This window comes from Emys orbicularis, chromosome 6 (genome assembly GCF_028017835.1).
Source record: "Emys orbicularis isolate rEmyOrb1 chromosome 6, rEmyOrb1.hap1, whole genome shotgun sequence".
In the NCBI taxonomy this organism is placed as follows: Eukaryota; Metazoa; Chordata; order Testudines; family Emydidae; genus Emys; species Emys orbicularis.
Window position 1 is genome coordinate 124,599,308 of NC_088688.1, and position 16,861 is coordinate 124,616,168.

The 16,861-nt window shown below is 47.6% G+C and overlaps 1 protein-coding gene across 1 annotated transcript; it reads left to right on the forward strand.

Moving 5' to 3' along the window:
• Nucleotides 1-510: 510 nt before the first annotated feature.
• On the forward strand, nucleotides 511-16,478 carry LOC135880266 (uncharacterized). Its single transcript, XM_065406502.1, has 5 exons — nucleotides 511-608; nucleotides 6,380-6,556; nucleotides 8,264-8,363; nucleotides 10,889-11,019; nucleotides 14,601-16,478. Exons 1-5 carry the CDS (start codon nucleotides 564-566, stop codon nucleotides 14,877-14,879), a joined length of 732 nt encoding a protein of 243 aa, XP_065262574.1. The 5' UTR covers nucleotides 511-563; the 3' UTR covers nucleotides 14,880-16,478.
• The last annotated feature ends 383 nt before the right edge of the window (nucleotides 16,479-16,861 follow it).

The following is a 16,861-nucleotide window of genomic DNA, read 5'->3' on the forward strand; positions in this document are numbered from 1 at the left end:
TTATTTCTTCTCCAGGGATTCCAATGTGCTTGGTGATCCTGCCACCCACCTTGGGCCCAGCTACTACTAGCCACTCGTCTTGTGGCTCCAGCCAGGAAAAGCGGGGCAAGAAAAGTCCCTTATTCAGCTGCCATCTGTGCGCCAACTCTTTGGGCTGGGCAGACTGGGGGACTGCTCCTGGCTCTGGGTGACGGCAGGCAAGTCTCCGTGCCTCAGTTTCCCCCCTGTGAAGCGCGGATGAAGACACCGGCCGCCTCTGTAAGGCGCTGTGAGCCCCGTGGGGGCCGGCAAGGAGAGCCGGGCACTGTGTGGGAGGCGCTGAGCCCCCGCTACTCCCCTGGGTTCGGGGCTGGATCCCCCGGGCCCATGCCCGGGCCGGGCTGCTGTGTCCCTGCCGGGGGTGACGCTCAGCTGTTCCGCGGGCATCGCCCTCCCCGCGCCGCGGGGGACCTCAGCGGACCCGCCCCTCTCCGGGCGCGGCGCGGCGGGCCGGGGGAGGGCCCCGCCGCCGCCGCCGCCGTGCGCGGCTGCATGTAGCCCGGGCACTTCCCGCCGCCAGCGCCATGAAGGGGCCGCTCCTGCGCCTGCTGCGGCCGCGCCGCGTTTCGGTGAGTGCGGCCCGGGGAGCAGGCGGGGCCGGGGCCGGCTGCCGCCCGAACCCCGCTGTCCTCGGGGGAAGCGGAGCGGGGCCCGCGGGAGCGGCCGGGGACAGGGGAGAGGCGTTTGCCTCGGGCTGCCCAGTTCCCCGTCCTGCGTCTGCCCAGCCCTGGCGGTGACAGCCCCGGCCGCTCCTGGGGCTCCTCCCGCCCCCGGCTGGGCATTGAACGGGCTCCGTAGACGGGCCAGATCCAATCCCCCTCCTGCGGCCAGATCCCCTCTGCCCTATGGGGCCAGATCCACCCCCCCCCCCTCCTGATGCCAGATCTCCTCTGCCCTATGGGGCCAGATCCACACCCCCTCCTGATGCCAGATCTCCTCTGCCCTATGGGGCCAGATCCACACCCCCTCCTGATGCCAGATCTCCTCTGCCCTATGGGGCCAGATCCACCCCCCCTCCTGATGCCAGATCTCCTCTGCCCTGCCCTGCAGCTTGGGCAGAAAATACAGTCATGGGGAGTGGGGGTTGCTATTGCTTGAAACCCAGGTCCGTATCACCACAGGTGGTGTTTTGCAACAAACACGTTTCCCCATGCTACTCGGGACTGCCCTCTTCATCCAGCCTTTAGCAGCTAGCACAACACCGGTCGGGGGGCTGGAGCTGGGTCTCCCCACGGGAGCGGCCGGGGACAGGGGAGAGGCATTTGCCTCGGGCTGCCCAGTTCTCTGTCCTTCGTCTGCCCAGCCCTGGCGGTGACAGCCCCGGCCGCTCCTGGGGCTCCTTCCGCCCCCGGCTGGGCATTGAACGGGCTCCATAGACGGGCCAGACCCCCCCCCCCCTCCTGCTGCCAGATCCAATCCCCTCCTGCTGCCAGATCCCCTCTGCCCATGAGTGCAGGGGACAGGACTAGATGCCCTGTCGAGGTCACCTTCCAGTCCTACGATTCTGTCAGGGCCTCAGACTTTGCAGGGTGTGCTCTGGGCTTTTGGTTAGCAATCCGCAGTTCCCTGAGAGCATACTTCTCAGGTGCCAGTGGGAGCCACAGCTGTCTAGCTGTGGGGCACCTGTGCCTTCGGGCACAGCGCACTGCTCAGAGTTGTGCCGTATCCAGCTGTTTTTAAGGATATCTTCACTGTGTGACTCAAATAAACCGCTCTTGCAATCTGCGTCTGGGAATGGGAATCTTTCCCCCGCTGCCAGAGTCAGACATCGTTTTGGGTACAAGCAAGCCCCTAGCCCTGTCTGTCCCGCTGTTTGCTGGAATGGCTGCTTTGCTGTGTTTCTGTAACTTCACTCCTTTGCCAGGCAGGGCTGGGCTATTGCCCTAGAGGAACAGTGGGCTGTTGCTTGGCTGGTCCCCATCCTTTGACCTGGCCAGCACGGATGGCTGTACCAGGAGTTCAGCCTCCTGCTGGCCTAGCCCTCAGGCTCACTGGAGCACGCATCTTCCCACCGGGCCAAGGCACAGCGGGCAGGAAAGGTCTCTTGCAATCAGTGCCAGGCTAATTGCATGGGTGGTGGGCTCCATGCCACAGCACCAGTGGATTTGATTCAGTCGGTAGGAAAAACTGCTGAAGCCAGGGAGTATACGTGATAGCCATTCTAAGTGTGTCGATTAGAGCATGACAAAGTGCCACATTTGAGGCCTATGTGTGGTGTTCCCAAATTCAGTTAATGCTGCCTACCCTCCAACAATTAATACCACCCCCATGCCATGGTGCCCCTCGAATACAGCTCCCCACTCCTCCAGTAACCCCCTCCCCTCCAGGGATTTCCTCAGCGGAGGGGCGAGGAAGGTGGGAGCAGCTGATAGTGTTCACCAGAGGGCAGTGGGAAGGCGGGAGCAGAAAGAGCCCATCAACTTTGTGCCAGGCCTGATCCCTCCTTTGCCCACCTGTCCCTCCCCTACTTGAAATCCCATGTTAGCTACTGTGCCGCTTCTCCCCCCCCCCCCCCCCCAGCCTCTTTCTGCTCCTGCGGGATGGGAGCACGGGGCCCACAACTGCTGGCTGGCAGACACTGCCTGAGACCAATATGGGCATGTTGGACTAACACAAGACAGGTATATTGTCCAACACTATGAGAAATTTCGATTTAAAAAGGACTTTGTTCAATTTATACTTTATTTTCCATTCAGTTTTTTACCCATTCCAATATGGCAGGGATATTACAGTGTACGGGTTGCAAAATTTTGCTACATTAATTCTTTGTCATCTTGGTTAAAAGAAAACAAACCGATTCCAAAGAATTAAAACCTCCCATTGACTATGCCATAATGTTTTTATTGCAGTAATTAAAAAATTGAAAATATCAGTTTTGCTCCAATGGAAATAAAAATCACACTCATCTGTTTAAGTGCATGGAATGAAATCAATTTGGCTATTTCTAAAGAACAAATCACTTCAGGCAAATTCAGCTTAGGGAATTTGTTTGAGGCTCTTCATTCAAACAAAGTAGACAACATATATTCCAGTAAACAACAATATCCAGAAACATTTTTCCTTCAGCAGCACAGCAACACAGTACTAAATGTACATTTTCTCCATGAAAAGAAAAACAAAGGTATTTGTATACAAAAAAATCCGTGTAATCTTTGGTACCAAATGTAAAGACACCTTCTTATTAAGTACATCCTCCCCAGTTGGCATGTAACAGAAACTTTTCCTTACGAATGGCTCAAAATTACCCATCTCATAGTGGTTCTGTTTAGCTGGTACTGACAACTGCAGTTAAAAAAGCAATCTGGAGGTTGAGAGGTCTGCAGGAGACATTGGGGCATTTTATATCAGTGTGGGATGAATCTGGCCATTCAGGGTATTTATGGAGGGCGAACACTGATGTTCTTTGAATGAATATTGTTTAGGGAAGTGATCTACCTACAGGGCTGGGGACCTAAAGTACTTGGCAAAGTCTGTGGCAAGATCTGAAATTCTCAGATTTGGATTCCCGGTTCCCCTTGTGGCTATGCTCTTGAGTCTCATCTCTACAGAAAAATTCTTTACCTGCACCCTGCAGTCAAGTGCAGGAGAATCATACAGCTCTTCAGCTAATTTGGTTTCATTCCTCATTCCATACTCTTTTTATTTCAATACTGCCAAATGGAATTAAAACTCTAGATCAAGAGAGGGAAAAAGGCTATGGATTTCAACTGGCAGCTTGAGGTTTTTATTTTGAAGTAGAAACTAGACATTGAACTTGAGTGCTTTGGAAAAGGCTCTCCTAGAGTTCCTGAATATAGCGATTGGTTGATTTCAGCAACAGGTGACTGCTGTACAACTATCAGTGAGTTGGTCCATTTTTCTCCTCTTGGACTTCTAAATGTTTTCAATAGTAAAAGTCTCTCTTAGTGTAACATGTCTTTTCTAACTGGCTGCAATGGCTCCACTCCTGCACACACTTATGCATGTAACTGACTCATGAAGTTAGTCCCCCTGAAGTCAGAGAGTAAAATCACTGGTCATAGGTGCTGGAACGAGGGGTATGGGGTGGGTGCTACTGCACTCCTGGCTTGAAGTAGTAATAGCAACAAAGTACACAGTTTCTGCCTTCAGCACCTCCACTGTTAAAATTGATGTAGTACCCCTGTCACTAGTGTCAGAGTTTACAAGACTGGGCCCAATAACTGCACATTGTTTAGTTTGGCTTTATTCCATAAGATGAACTGTTTGAAGGCAAGTTCAGTTACAGATTTATTTAAGTGATTTAAAAAAACCAAACCTTTAGGGAATTACACAACTTGTTCGGATAGCAATTCTCTCTCTTCCTTGTTTGCTTTTCCCCACACCAGAAGAATAGAAAAATCTGGTGAATAAAGGGCACATTTATTTTACTAACTGTTACTTCCTTTCACTTAGGACAAATCAATGATGTTTCTTAGATTTTCATCTCTTCAGATTTTTGAATTTCCCCTTTAGAATTAGCAGTTAGACCCATACATCTTATTATTTTTTATTGCCTCCAATGTGCTTATTCGGTTTTTTTAATATATGTGCAATTGGACTTTGTGATAATACTCATGTTTGGTTGACTACAGTATTTGTCTAACAATGATACTACTGCAGATATTGTTAGAATAGTTCCTCTTAGATATTTTGCCATTTACATATACTGCAGGATCTTTTTTAATCACTTTAGAGCATGGTTTCAAATCCACATCAGGATCTGACTGCTGGAGATAGCTGTTTTACCATTTCAAGCAATGCGGTCAGACTTCTTTCCCTGATTAATAACAATAATTTGTACTGCAGTGTCTGTGTCTCACTCAGAGACCAGGACTGCATTGTGCTAGGTGCTGTACAAACAGCGAACAAAGAGGTCCCTGGTGCTTACGATCTAAGCAGTATAATTGCCATTTAAAAGTGGCGGTAAGGTGACAGCCAGTGCATTTCCACAAGATTGCACAGGTGATCTGGGTTCTGGGATGGTAATATGTGAAGTTCTAGGCTGCAGGGTATGTGTGGATTATTATACCTTTCTGGGAGAAAGCAGGAACAGGGTACGTGATGTTCGGTGGTAAGAGTCGGGGGACCTAAATTCTATTCCTAGCTCTGCTACTGACTTACTATCTGACCGTAGCCAAGTTTCCTTCAACCCCGTGCTTCAGTTTCCCCATCTGTAGAATGGGGATAATGATACTGACCTTCCTGTGTAAAACACTTTGAGATGTACAGATGAAGCGTGCTACATAACAGCAAAGCATATTAGGCGCTGCTCCCAAAAAGCCTAGCTGCAGCGTTGTGCTAACCCAATGACAGGAGAGTTCTGAAGTAAGGGATGTGATCCAGTTAACTAAACTCATGCCAATGGGGTAGGAATTGCTCAGGTTTCAACAATTGATTGTACTTTGGATGGTGGTGCCGCTTTACAGTACTTAGAATTGGGATGGATTTTATTAAAAAAACTAGGAGTCCCTAGTATTATTCTTTACTGAGGGAGGTGTTTCTGGACAATTCATTGCACACACATTTATAAAGCAAGCCTCTAGAAATAATGCTGTTTTCCCCATAGTGTCAGTTAACTGCCCATACACTAACTATATCACAAGTGGGCACAGTTCTATTGATTTTTGTTGCTGTTGATACATATCTCAGGGACAGGGCATGACCAGTATTTGAACTCAGGACCACTGGCATCCAAAGCTGAGGTGCGAACCCTAGGCCACAGAGCCATTCACCGGAGGTTGGTGCATTTATGCCAATGGCAAATTTAGTTCTTTGTTGATACCATTCATTTTGGTTAATTAATTTGATGTATTTTTTCTTGTAGGGTACTGCAGTGATGGGCTTGTGTTGCGTTAGTTCTGAGAAACAGCTTTGTGACTTTAAGAGGATACCATGTAGAAGTGGAGAGGGTGAAGATAATACACCAGTGTGGTCATTGCCGCATTATTGCAATAGTGCCTGGAGGTCCCAGCTGAGATCAGGGCTCCATTGTGCTAGGAGCTCTACAAACACATCCTGAGAGACAGTCCTTGCCCTGAGCTGCTTACGGTCGAGTTAGGGTGGAAGGGGAAACTGAGGCACAAAGTGAGGCCCCGAAGAGCATGCCGCAGGTCAGTGGCAGAGCCAGGAATAGAAGCCAGGTCATTTGTCCCAGTGCCCTGCACACTAGACCATGCTGTCTCGCAATGGTCAGTTGTGTAGGTTGTCATGGTGAAGTGAGATCTAGCAGTGGGTGTGGTTTACATGAATTCTGAGGCAGTATCAGAGCAGCTAAGCAGAGAAGGGAGCCAATAACCATCCATCTGGCTAAACAAGCCTTTCCCACTCTCTCTCTCTCTAGCCTCGGCCTCTCCTTGTGTCAGGGAGCCTGTGGGGAAGGGCGCAAACGGCAGCTGTAAGCCATGCATACAGTACACAGGCAGGGAGCACCATGAGGCCGACTGGGCGCTATCCGATACCCAACAAGAAGGACCTGCCGTATGATATAGTGGAGCTCATGGAAGAAGTAGAGATGAAGGTAAGAAGAGTCTGCTGAGAAAAGCTCTTCCCAGAGGACACAACCCAGCCTCTGAGTTTGGCCAATACCAAGAGTCAGTTTCTGGATCAGCATTAGGGATGGCCCCAGCACCCTTGGAGTTCTGTGCAGTCCATCCACATGGAACAGCCTGCAGGATCAGGCCCTTTGTTAGAAATACTTGGGTGGCTCAGCATGATTATTATTCGCCTTGTTTGTTCCAGGAGGTGACTGTTGGTTCCACATGGCTTCTCGCTCAAAAGGGCAGCAAGCACCATTTCCCCACCTTCCCTGTTTGTTTTACTAGGGAAAAAGGGGATGAAGTTAAACCTGACCCAAAACTTTCTTTTCAATACTGATGATGCACTGAAAAGGCCGGCAAAATTTTTCTCCTGCTTGTTTTTCTCCTTTCCCCAAAGCATCCAAATGGGTGTACTTATTCTAAGCAACAAAACAAGGTGCAAGGCCATGGAGAATCAGGCCCCTTGTCTCCTTTTTCTCTTCCCCCTAACGCCTGTCTGCTCCTTTCTGTCCCACTCCCCCTCCGGGCACTATTTCCTGCTTCCCTGCCCTGTTCCTCTCCGCGCTGCCTCCTAGCCCTGAGCCCCCTTCTCTGCTCTCTCCATCCTGAACACCCTCACCAAGGAAGATCTTGGCTTGGCTTTCCTGGGAGCTTTGGTCCATCAGTTCTTACCTTTTTCCTGTTGGGCTAAAGTCTCTGCTCTCTGATCCTGTTATATTGCAGTGGCCCCTTGTGGAGTCTGCCAGGCTTGTTCCTCTTTTACAGGCGTCACAACTTTCTATTGAGGCTGGTGGTTTGTAGAGTCTTACCCTGCAATATCCCTCCCCCTAGTTCCTTCTGGCGTGTGCTGTACCTTTTTATTCCCCTGTTTTGGAGCTAACAAGACCCCCGGTCTGACTGCCAGGAGGAATCAGAAGCAATAACTGTGCCTCTCTGCACCTGACCAGCTATTAGTTATTTGTATTACAGTAGTGCCTGAAGCCCCAGCTGAAGTCATTATATCAGTAAAACATGGCATAGGCCAAAGTGTATTGTAACTGGGCTGTCTTGTATTGTAACTGCCCCCCTTGTGGCCCATCAAAGCACAGCCCACCCACCTGTGGGTCTCTGACAGTCAGCTGACACCCTTGCTCCAATCCAGTGTAGCATGCCTGGGCACACTGGAGTCCAACCCTTTCCAAGGTATTAGAGTCCAAGAAAACAAAGGCCAACTGTGAACTCAAAACTCAGGGTCATGCGAGGGATCTCAGCAGGACCCTGCCCTTCTGCTCAGGGTTTGCTTTGCCCGTTTCTTTTCACAGTCTCCCTGGGCCCCATTGTCACCTCCCCCAGGTAGGAGGTTGCCTCAAGCTTGGGCTGGAACCCAGCATCCCTCTCTGAAAGAGATGTAGAACTCTGCTTTCGTCCCTGGCCAGCCCTGAGCTGGCCAAGGCCGCCTCCTTTTATCACCCCACTCCCTGATTGACATTGGCTGTAGGCGTAATGGGCAGGATCAGCTGGGTCCACAGGCTGTCCCCCGATCCAGCCAGTCCCCAGTGTGGAGCATACCTGCCTCATTAACCCCATCACTACCAGCATAGGGCCAATCAGCCCCATCGTATGTATTTTCCACCTTGAGCTTTTGTAGCGTGTGCTCTATGTAGTAAGGTTACAGCCATTGACTTCTCTTCTCTTTAACCCTTGAACAGAGTGGATTTTTGCCCAATGTGTTCAGTGTGATGTCTCATCGGCCTGCGGAATTCAGAGCATTCTTCGCATATTACAATGCCATCATGAACAAAGAGAGAGGTAAACTATGCAGCAGCCTTGAAACTGCCTTTAGCTTTGTAGGTCAAAAGTTGCTAAAATGTGGTGCTTGGCTCTGAGTTCTGTATGTCCTGCAGCCAGCCTCATCTTCACCTAGAGGGTTACAGCCAGCAGAGACTACCAGATCCAGCATGCAGTGGTAATCCACACTCAGTGAGGTCTGGCTGGTCCACATAAGAGGTTTGAGTCTGCTGCTGCTTCCAGCTGAAATAATATTTGAGGCTCATGCTCTTAGTACTGACAGTCCTGGGTTCAGGACCAGCTGTCAGGCCAAGCAGGACTGCACAGTTGCTCGGTGTTCTGCTTTGTGGATTTCTAAGCCAGCAAAGTTATCCATATCCGGTGGGAGCAGTAATAATGTGATACCTTTTTGCAACAGGCTCTGGAAGCAGTAAGGGTGCAGGATACGCTTTGAGTGTTTCTCTAATGAAAATAGAGGTGCCCGTCGGCTCTTTCAGTACTGAAGGGGTGTTTTGACCAAGTGCAGTGTGCATAAAGAACTGCTCAAATCACACAGAAATCTTTAGAAAACATTGTATTAGGAACATTTCTGTATGTGTCACATTTTCAATAGGGGAGAAGTCCTCTCATTTATGTTACCTTGGAGGACATTTCCATAAAGTCAGAATCTCTTAAGACCCCTTGAAAATTTGACCCAACCTCTATTGGCTTGAAAAAACGATCCAACCCCTGTTAGCAAGAGGCAGACGCAGAAGAGTTGTGTCTTCAGAGGTGGGGATGTCACTAAGGTACAAGAGCAATGCCCTGGTGTGTGACCACACCTTTCAGAGGGCGCTGCATCTCCTACCATGGTGTTCTCCCTGGTCTTTGCTTGTGGCTTCATATTTTGCAAAAGTGGCTGGCTAGTAGCTGCCTAGTAAGCTTGAGCCCTGCCCCCCTCCTCTCAATTCTAGAAGGATCTTTATTTTTCTTTCTTCTCTACCCTCCAAGTCTCCTGTCAGCAGCTCCAGTGTCTACTGTAAAAAAAAAAAATAAAAAAAAATAAAAATCACAAAAAGTGTTTCCTTCTTCGAACACTGATCTTAAGGTTCTCTGTTTCACTGTAGAGCTTCTACCTAGAGCCTTACCTAGGCCCGCCTGCCTGCTTTAAAAGAAACTAAACCTGTAGCCTCACACCTACCTCTGCTGCTTGGGACAGTAGCCAGCAGCCTGCAATGTGAAATTGACATGATTTTCATCAGTGTCACAGCTGCCTACAGAATTCTGAAAGCAGCAGTGAAAATGAAACTGACCAGAGTTTTATTTCATCCGGCTCAGGCTTGGAAAGCTAGTAGCAGCAGCAGAAGTGGACTCAGGTACACAGCATTGTATAGGTTTTCATGGGGAAGGCTGTCTTCCCAACCATAAGGGCTAGAAAATTAATTTTAAAAAATGAAATGCTGCAAAAATTGATGACTTGTCTTGAGAATCTGACTCTGTTTGGCATTGCATATGTAAATCCCTAGATTTATATTTAACTCTATCACAGCTCAAGTCACATTCCTAGGACTTCTTTGGAGAATGATCATAGAATATCATAGACTATCAGGGTTGGAAGGGACCTCAGGAGGTCATCTAGTCCAACCCCCTGCTCGAAGCAGGAACCACTGCTTTGATGGGCTTCAGTCTGCCCAGGGTATTCAAACACCAACAATTTTTGGGAAATTCAAACTCTGGAAGCTTGGTCTAGGTGACTTGCCCAGCCTGATGGTTATAAAACATGATCTCAAGCCCATCAACTTCAGGAGAACTTCATTATTTCTATTTTGTCTCCTGCACAAAAGCAAACCTTCCCCTAGCCCCTTGGCTAATAGGGCCTGTAACATTGCATTTGCCTATAAGAACAACATTCAAATTGAAAATTAAGGGTTCAAGAATCAAGTAACTAGATGCAAACTTATTAATCATTTGACTCTGAAATAGGCACAGAAAAGTACTGATTAAGGATCTGTATACTGCAAACATTTAGGCACATGAGTATTTTTACTTAGGTGAGAAGTCGATAGGACTAATTAGCAGTTCCACTAACTACTTACATGAGTACAATTACTTTTGTTTGAAAGTTAGGGCCCTAATTATCTATGGATCAAATGTGCAGTTCTTACCCCATCAAAACTTGAATAAGAATTTTGCCTGAGTGAGGACTGCAGGATTCAACCCTCTAGCTATTAAATTACTGGCATAACTGTACTGGTCAAACGTAGGTGCTGAAACTAGGGATGTTGGGGATGTGGCAGCACCCCCTGGCTTGAAGGGGTTTCCATCATAAACAGGGTTTACAGTTTGGGTCAATGGCTCTCAGCCCTCTCCGCTATACAAATTGTTCCAGTGCCCCTGTCGTCAAGATGTCTCTCTGTATACTTTCTTGCATGCTTCAGTACATGCCAACCACTGACTCTACAGCTTCTGTTATTTCCCAGTCCCATTGATCCCTGTGTATTCTTTTGTAATAAAATGAAAAGCTTCAATAAGAAATCTCCCTTAGATTATTTATTTTTCCCCCATAGGAAGACTCAGCAAGGCGGACAAAGAACTTATTGTTGTGGCTACAAGCATTGTTAACAGATGTCCCTACTGTGTAATTGCACACGGTGCGTTACATCGGATATATTCTAAAAAGCCAGCTTTGGCGGATCAGGTTAGTGGGATTGGTTGGTTGTTTTTAAACTAAGTAATGAAAATATCAGAACAAAAGGGCATACTCTGTGCCTGCTTTGTAGGCTGTCTTGAGATGGAGAAAAAATATAATCAAAATAAAGTCTCTTCTTTTCCTGACTGCTGAAGGTTCCAATCCGACAATCTGTTCCATGCAGATGGACCCCACTGGGCCTGCGTGAAGCAGTTTGCAGGATTGGGGCCTAATACAATAGCTCTCTTTCTCCAAGCTAGTCCATTTGTTTCTCTGCCCACGACTGGGTTATCCTCTGTTAACAGCGAGCACAACAAGCTAATGCAGAATTTAGTAGAAAGCTTTAGTGGGGGCTGTTTGATCCATCCTTGACATCTGAGGAGCATTGAAGCACTCCTCAAATTGACAGTGCACCACTTTATTTGCACTCATATTTTTAGTGGCAGGAAGGTCTGAAAATTGCTTTGTGAGGACCAAATCCTGATGAGCTCTGCATAGCCCCGGTAAACAGGCTATGTGCATGGCATCTCTGGTAGGGTTCAGAAGAAACTAAAACTTCTTCCTCTTCCCACCCTGTGTGGGGGTTTCCATCAGACGATTTGTGTAGGAAATGGCCAATAACATCACTAACTTGCTCCCACCTCTGCTCTGGAGAGACCTGCTTCAAAGCAGTGATCTGCAGGGTGCTGGCTGTGTCTGGCCCCCACTGCATAGCCTCTGTGTGGCTTTTTCCTTCTTCCCATATGCTCAGCAGTACTGCTACAGTCCCAGTGCTTCTAGGGCCTGCCATATGCAGGGGGAGGCACTGAATTTGAAAGAAAAAGAGATACTTCTCTACCACAACAGCCAGGAGCAGGTCACACAGAAATGGACCAGCCCAGCTACCAGGGGAGAATTCTCCATTCTGTCAGAACTCCAGTTGGTGCTAGAATGGAGGGGCAGGGGGCAAAGCCACATTGCACTACCCCAAAACCTGATACTGGCTGGGGGCCTGCCTGATCCAGGCCAGGCCAGATTTTTCTGATGTGCTGAGCAACCTACAGCTTCCATTGACTTCAGCTGGAGTTGACACTGCACTGTTGACAGTCAGCTGCCCCTGCTCTCTCAAGTTGGGGTACCCAGAATTGGGGTTCCCAATCTGGGAAAATACTGGCCTACATTTCTCCTTTGCTGCCATTGCATGGCTTTTCAGTACTTGTCTCTCTCCTAGGAGGAAAAATTTTCTAGTGAACCTCTCTCAGTTCTTCCATGAAACAAAACATAGCTGTGACGCTGTCTACCAGGTGCCAGTTCGGGACAGGACTGCAGGCTAATTCACTCAGATGCTAATAGAAATTAAAGGCGTGTCAAAAGATATTGTAGTGCCATCCGACTGTGACGGGGTGTACCTACCCTGCACTGGGCTGGAGGGGATTAACCCCATGCTATAGGCTGAGGAAGCCACGCCCCCTCGCCCCAGCTGAGCACGCTCCGACTGGAACCACAGTACAAGAGGGAGCAGCTCAGTCTGGGTGGACTGCACAGCTGACGAGAGCAGATACGTGCTGCAGGCTTCCGCTGGGAGACTGTTGGATCCACCAGATGCTGATGCCAGCCAGGTTGGTGCCTCTGCCAAACTCCAGCCAACCACTGAGGCTGACAGAGGCAAGGCAGTGACTGCCACGGGATCGCCTGCATTGGAAGAAGGGGTAGAATGCAACCCAGGGAATGGGATGGTAGAGACAGGTAATGGAGACTGAGCAGCAAGGTATTGGTTCCCTAGGATCAGGACATGGTGGAGAAGGTTGGGCTCGGGTCCCCCTATCCCATCTGACCTGCCATGGACACTGCCAACGAACAGGGAGGTGAATTGGGCTGCCGAAGACCATTACATAGACTCTGGCCATTGGGCCATACCGCCCTGGGAAGAAGGGTGGCTACTTAGGCCTGGTCTACACTAACACCCAAATTCGAACTAAGGTACGCAACTTCAGCTACGTGAATAACGTAGCTGAAGTCGACATACCTTAGTTCGAACTTACCGCGGTTCAGACGCGGTCCACACGCGGCAGGCAGGCTCCCCGTCGACTCCGCGGTACTCCTCTCGCCGAGCTGGAGTACCGCAGTCGACGGCGAGCACTTCCGGGATCGATTTATCGCGTCCAGACCAGACGCGATAAATCGAACCCGGAAGTTCGATTGCCAGCCGTCGAACTACCGCGGTAGTGTAGACCTGGCCTTAGACTCTGGTCTGCCTTAGTGACTTGGGCTGTGAAGCCATACTGCCCTAAGGGCTGACAGGGTGTACCTCTCCCGCAACACAGGCCAATTAGTTTGGTTTAGAGGAAATGTTAATGGTATTGTCTTCACTTATCTATAACCTGTTGATTTTTGTCACATTATATTATGCATATCCCTGTAACTTCTTAACCCTAGATCAAAAGTATGTGTTAATGTTAAGAGGAGAATGTACTTGATGTGTAAACTTCATGAAAACTAATGAAGGATTGTTTGCTCTTCCATTACCTTTTACATTGTGTATATCCCTGTAATTAAATTACCCACCAAATGTGATTGGAGCCTTGGAAATGTAAATGAAGAAGAGTGCTAACTTCAAAGCAAGGGCCATTGTGTTCAACAATGGAAATTCACTGGCCTTGTGGGTGAAGACATTAATTAGATTGTCTTTTGTGAGCATGAACTATAAATACTGATTCAAAAGAATAATCCTGTCTCTGGACAGTTTGAATTCTAATAGCGTGGAATTTCTGGACAAGGAGATGGAGATCCCCAGAGTTATTCTGGGTAACCCTGAAAGACTTTGGGGAAACTAGCAGACTACTACATCTCTGCTATCATTTTGAATTACAAACTTTGATTAACATACTTTACCTGCTTTAACCTCTCACTAACTGATTTCTTTTCTTAGCTAATAAATCTTTAGTTAGTTTACTAGAGAATTGGCTGTTAGTGTTGTCTTTGGTGTGAGATCCAGAGTACCAAATTGATCTGACCCTTTGGGATTGGGAGTAACCTAATGTGATGTGGTTTTTGGTTTACATAACCTGTTATCACAAAGTCCAGTTTGTCTAAAATAAATTTTAAATTAATGGAGATATCCTATCTCATAGAACTGGAAGGGACCCCGAAAGGTCATCAAGTCCAGCCCCCTGCCTTCACTAGCAGGACCAAGTACTGATTTTGCCCCAGATCCCTAAGTGGCCCCCTCAAGGATTGAACTCACAACCCTGGGTTTAGCAGGCCAATGCTCAAACCACTGAGCTATCCCTCCCCCCCTTGTCTGGATGGCAAGATAGACTGGAGAGCTGACTGTGACTCCATAGTGAGACTGGTACAGTGATCCAGGAGTGCACATTTGTTACTGGCTTGGTGAAATCTAATTATAGAATATACCATCAATTTGGGGTATCTGCCCTGCTTTCTGACAGTCTGACCTGAGATTGGCACTCACAGTTGTGAGCCACTCCAGACAGCCTGACAATAGCCTTGATGAATGAAAGGTTCTTAAGTTTTTGACCCGGCTGCATTGTTTTATAGGCTCTGAATACGTTTCTCTGTAGCTTTTTTTTCTTTTTCTTTCTTTCTTGCAGGTTGTTGTGAATTGGAAACTGGCTGATCTAAGTGAACGGGAGCAGGCAATGCTGGAGTTTGCTCTTGCAGTCAGTCACGCTGATAACATAACTGAAGAGCACTTCCAAAAGCTGGAGGCTCAGGGTTTTGACCGGGAAGATGCTTGGGACATAGGCACAATTGCCTCCTTTTTTGCCATGTCTAATCGTATAGCTCACTTTACCGATCTGCGTCCAAACGAAGAATTCTACACCATGGGCAGAATACCTCGGGACAAGGAAAAGGCAGAAACTCCCTAATGCTGCCCACAATTTTGTGAAGACATTTCAAGCGCTTAATGCTGTGGCTAACGTTGCTAGTTACTGAATATATATAAAAGGCACAAGCTAATAGCAGATTGTTACCAGAAGAGATCAGATGGGGAAATGGCACTTTTCTCCAGCATGCAAAAAGCTGGAAAGGGTTTTCAACCGTGGGTCAGTCATAATGCTTTTAATTCCTAAAGTAGCTGCAAGATCAAAACTTTTGTCATAAACCTTGTTTAGATTGTGATAAACTGGCTGGGTAACATATCATGATTTATAAACAAGCTGCATAGCAACTTTTTCATCACATCTGTAATATTAGAGTAAATACCAGATGGGTTTTTGTGTGTGAGTGTGTGTGTGTGTGTGTGTGTATATAGTATAGTACCCTTGTCAGACAGTGAAGGGCTGTAATAATTTCTCATGGCACTTTTGCTAATGATCAGAGATTAATGTATAAATAAGGGTTGGGGAGAAGGGAATGTCCTTCTCAGCCCTATTAATTACTCTTATGTGATCCTGCAGTGAAAGCATAATGCTGCTGCTGTAATAGCACAATCATTCCAAAACATCCCACTGGTGTCAGTGGAAAGTCTCTGCTAGGCTTCATTGGAAGTTGGATCAGGCCCTTAGTGCCAGACTGAGCAGAGCTGTGCAGTGCAGATGTGACAGTGGGAAGTTTTTACTCAATCACAGGTCCCATATCAGCAATAGCAGGCCTGTACAAAGTCACTGACAGTGAAATATTGTTTTTCTTTTTTCTTCAAATGCTCAGATGAAGAAATTCTCTTGACTGAATGCTGTTGGGCTGAGTGGTGAAGGAATCAAGTGTTTGTATGTATGATACAGTGTTGCCAACTCTTGCAATTTTATCAAAGGTCTTGTTGTATATGGTGTTTTTCTTAAAGCCCGACCTGCTGGAGTGAGGTGATTTTGGGTGAGAATCTCAGATTCCATTGTTTAAAAAAGAAAGTTTCTAGCCCTCACTGTTGCAGAGAAAAGCTTGAAAACATGACTCATGTGCACCCTAAAGGCTTAAAAACCTCATGACAAAGAACCCCCCAGTTTACTTTGTCAAATCTCTTGATTTCTATGCCAGTCTCATAAGGTTTTACGGCCTGACCTACGATTTTTGAACACTTTGGGTTGGCAACATTGCAAGTAACTTTCCTCTTGTGGGGAGGGATAGCTCAGTGGTTTGAGCATTGGCCTGCTAAACCTAGCATTGTGAGTTCAATTCCTGAGGGGGCCATTTAGGGATCTGGGACAAAAATCTGTATGGGGATTGGGCCTGCTTTGAGCAGGGGGTTGGACTAGATGACCTCCTGAGGTCCCTTCCAACCCTGATATTCTATGATTCTCTATCCGATCTATTTCTCACAACTTTTCTAAAAGGGATCATGGACAAACTCCATCCACTCTCCAGTAGTTAAGAAACGTGATTTTCTTGCTTGAGTTGTTTTCAACACAAAACCATGTCTGGGAAATGTAATTGTCTTACCTTGTGTGTATTTTAAACTAAATGTAACCTTAAGGTTCTCGACTCAACTTTTAATCACATAGGTCAAAAAATATAACCCTTTTTTGAAAATGGTTGGACTGTGTGAAATGTGATCTTTTCTCCTTTGTGGGTGACTAGCTGAAAAAGCCCCCCATTTTAGCGATAAAAGGTTTGTAAGTGAGAAGCTGCAGGCTAGATACAACATTCATGGAAGTCAGTGAGTGCCTTTCAACTGACTTCAGTGGGCTTTGAAGAGTGAAGTTGTTGCCTAGGAACCCAGTCCAAGTCACTGAGGTGGGGGACTCTGTAAATAGCAAAGGAGGGAGAAATCTTTCCCTTGAGCTGTGGATGAGGGCTGAAGCTAACCTGCAGCCCTAGAGCTTCTCCACACCCCCTCCTACAGCTAGGGAAAAGGAGCAGAAGATCTCAGCCGATCTTCCAGCTGGCACTACCCTGCCCCCAACACCCCTTTGCC

What these genes read in the sequence shown, in the direction of transcription:
- LOC135880266 (XM_065406502.1), top strand. Translation starts at nt 564, where the DNA reads ATGAAGGGGCCGCTCCTGCGCCTGCTGCGGCCGCGCCGCGTTTCG. An exon ending in TGCGGCCGCGCCGCGTTTCG is followed by an intron (nt 609 to 6,379) that starts GTGAGTGCGGCC and finishes CTCTCTCTCTAG; the next exon opens with CCTCGGCCTCTCCTTGTGTC. An exon ending in TGGAAGAAGTAGAGATGAAG is followed by an intron (nt 6,557 to 8,263) that starts GTAAGAAGAGTC and finishes ACCCTTGAACAG; the next exon opens with AGTGGATTTTTGCCCAATGT.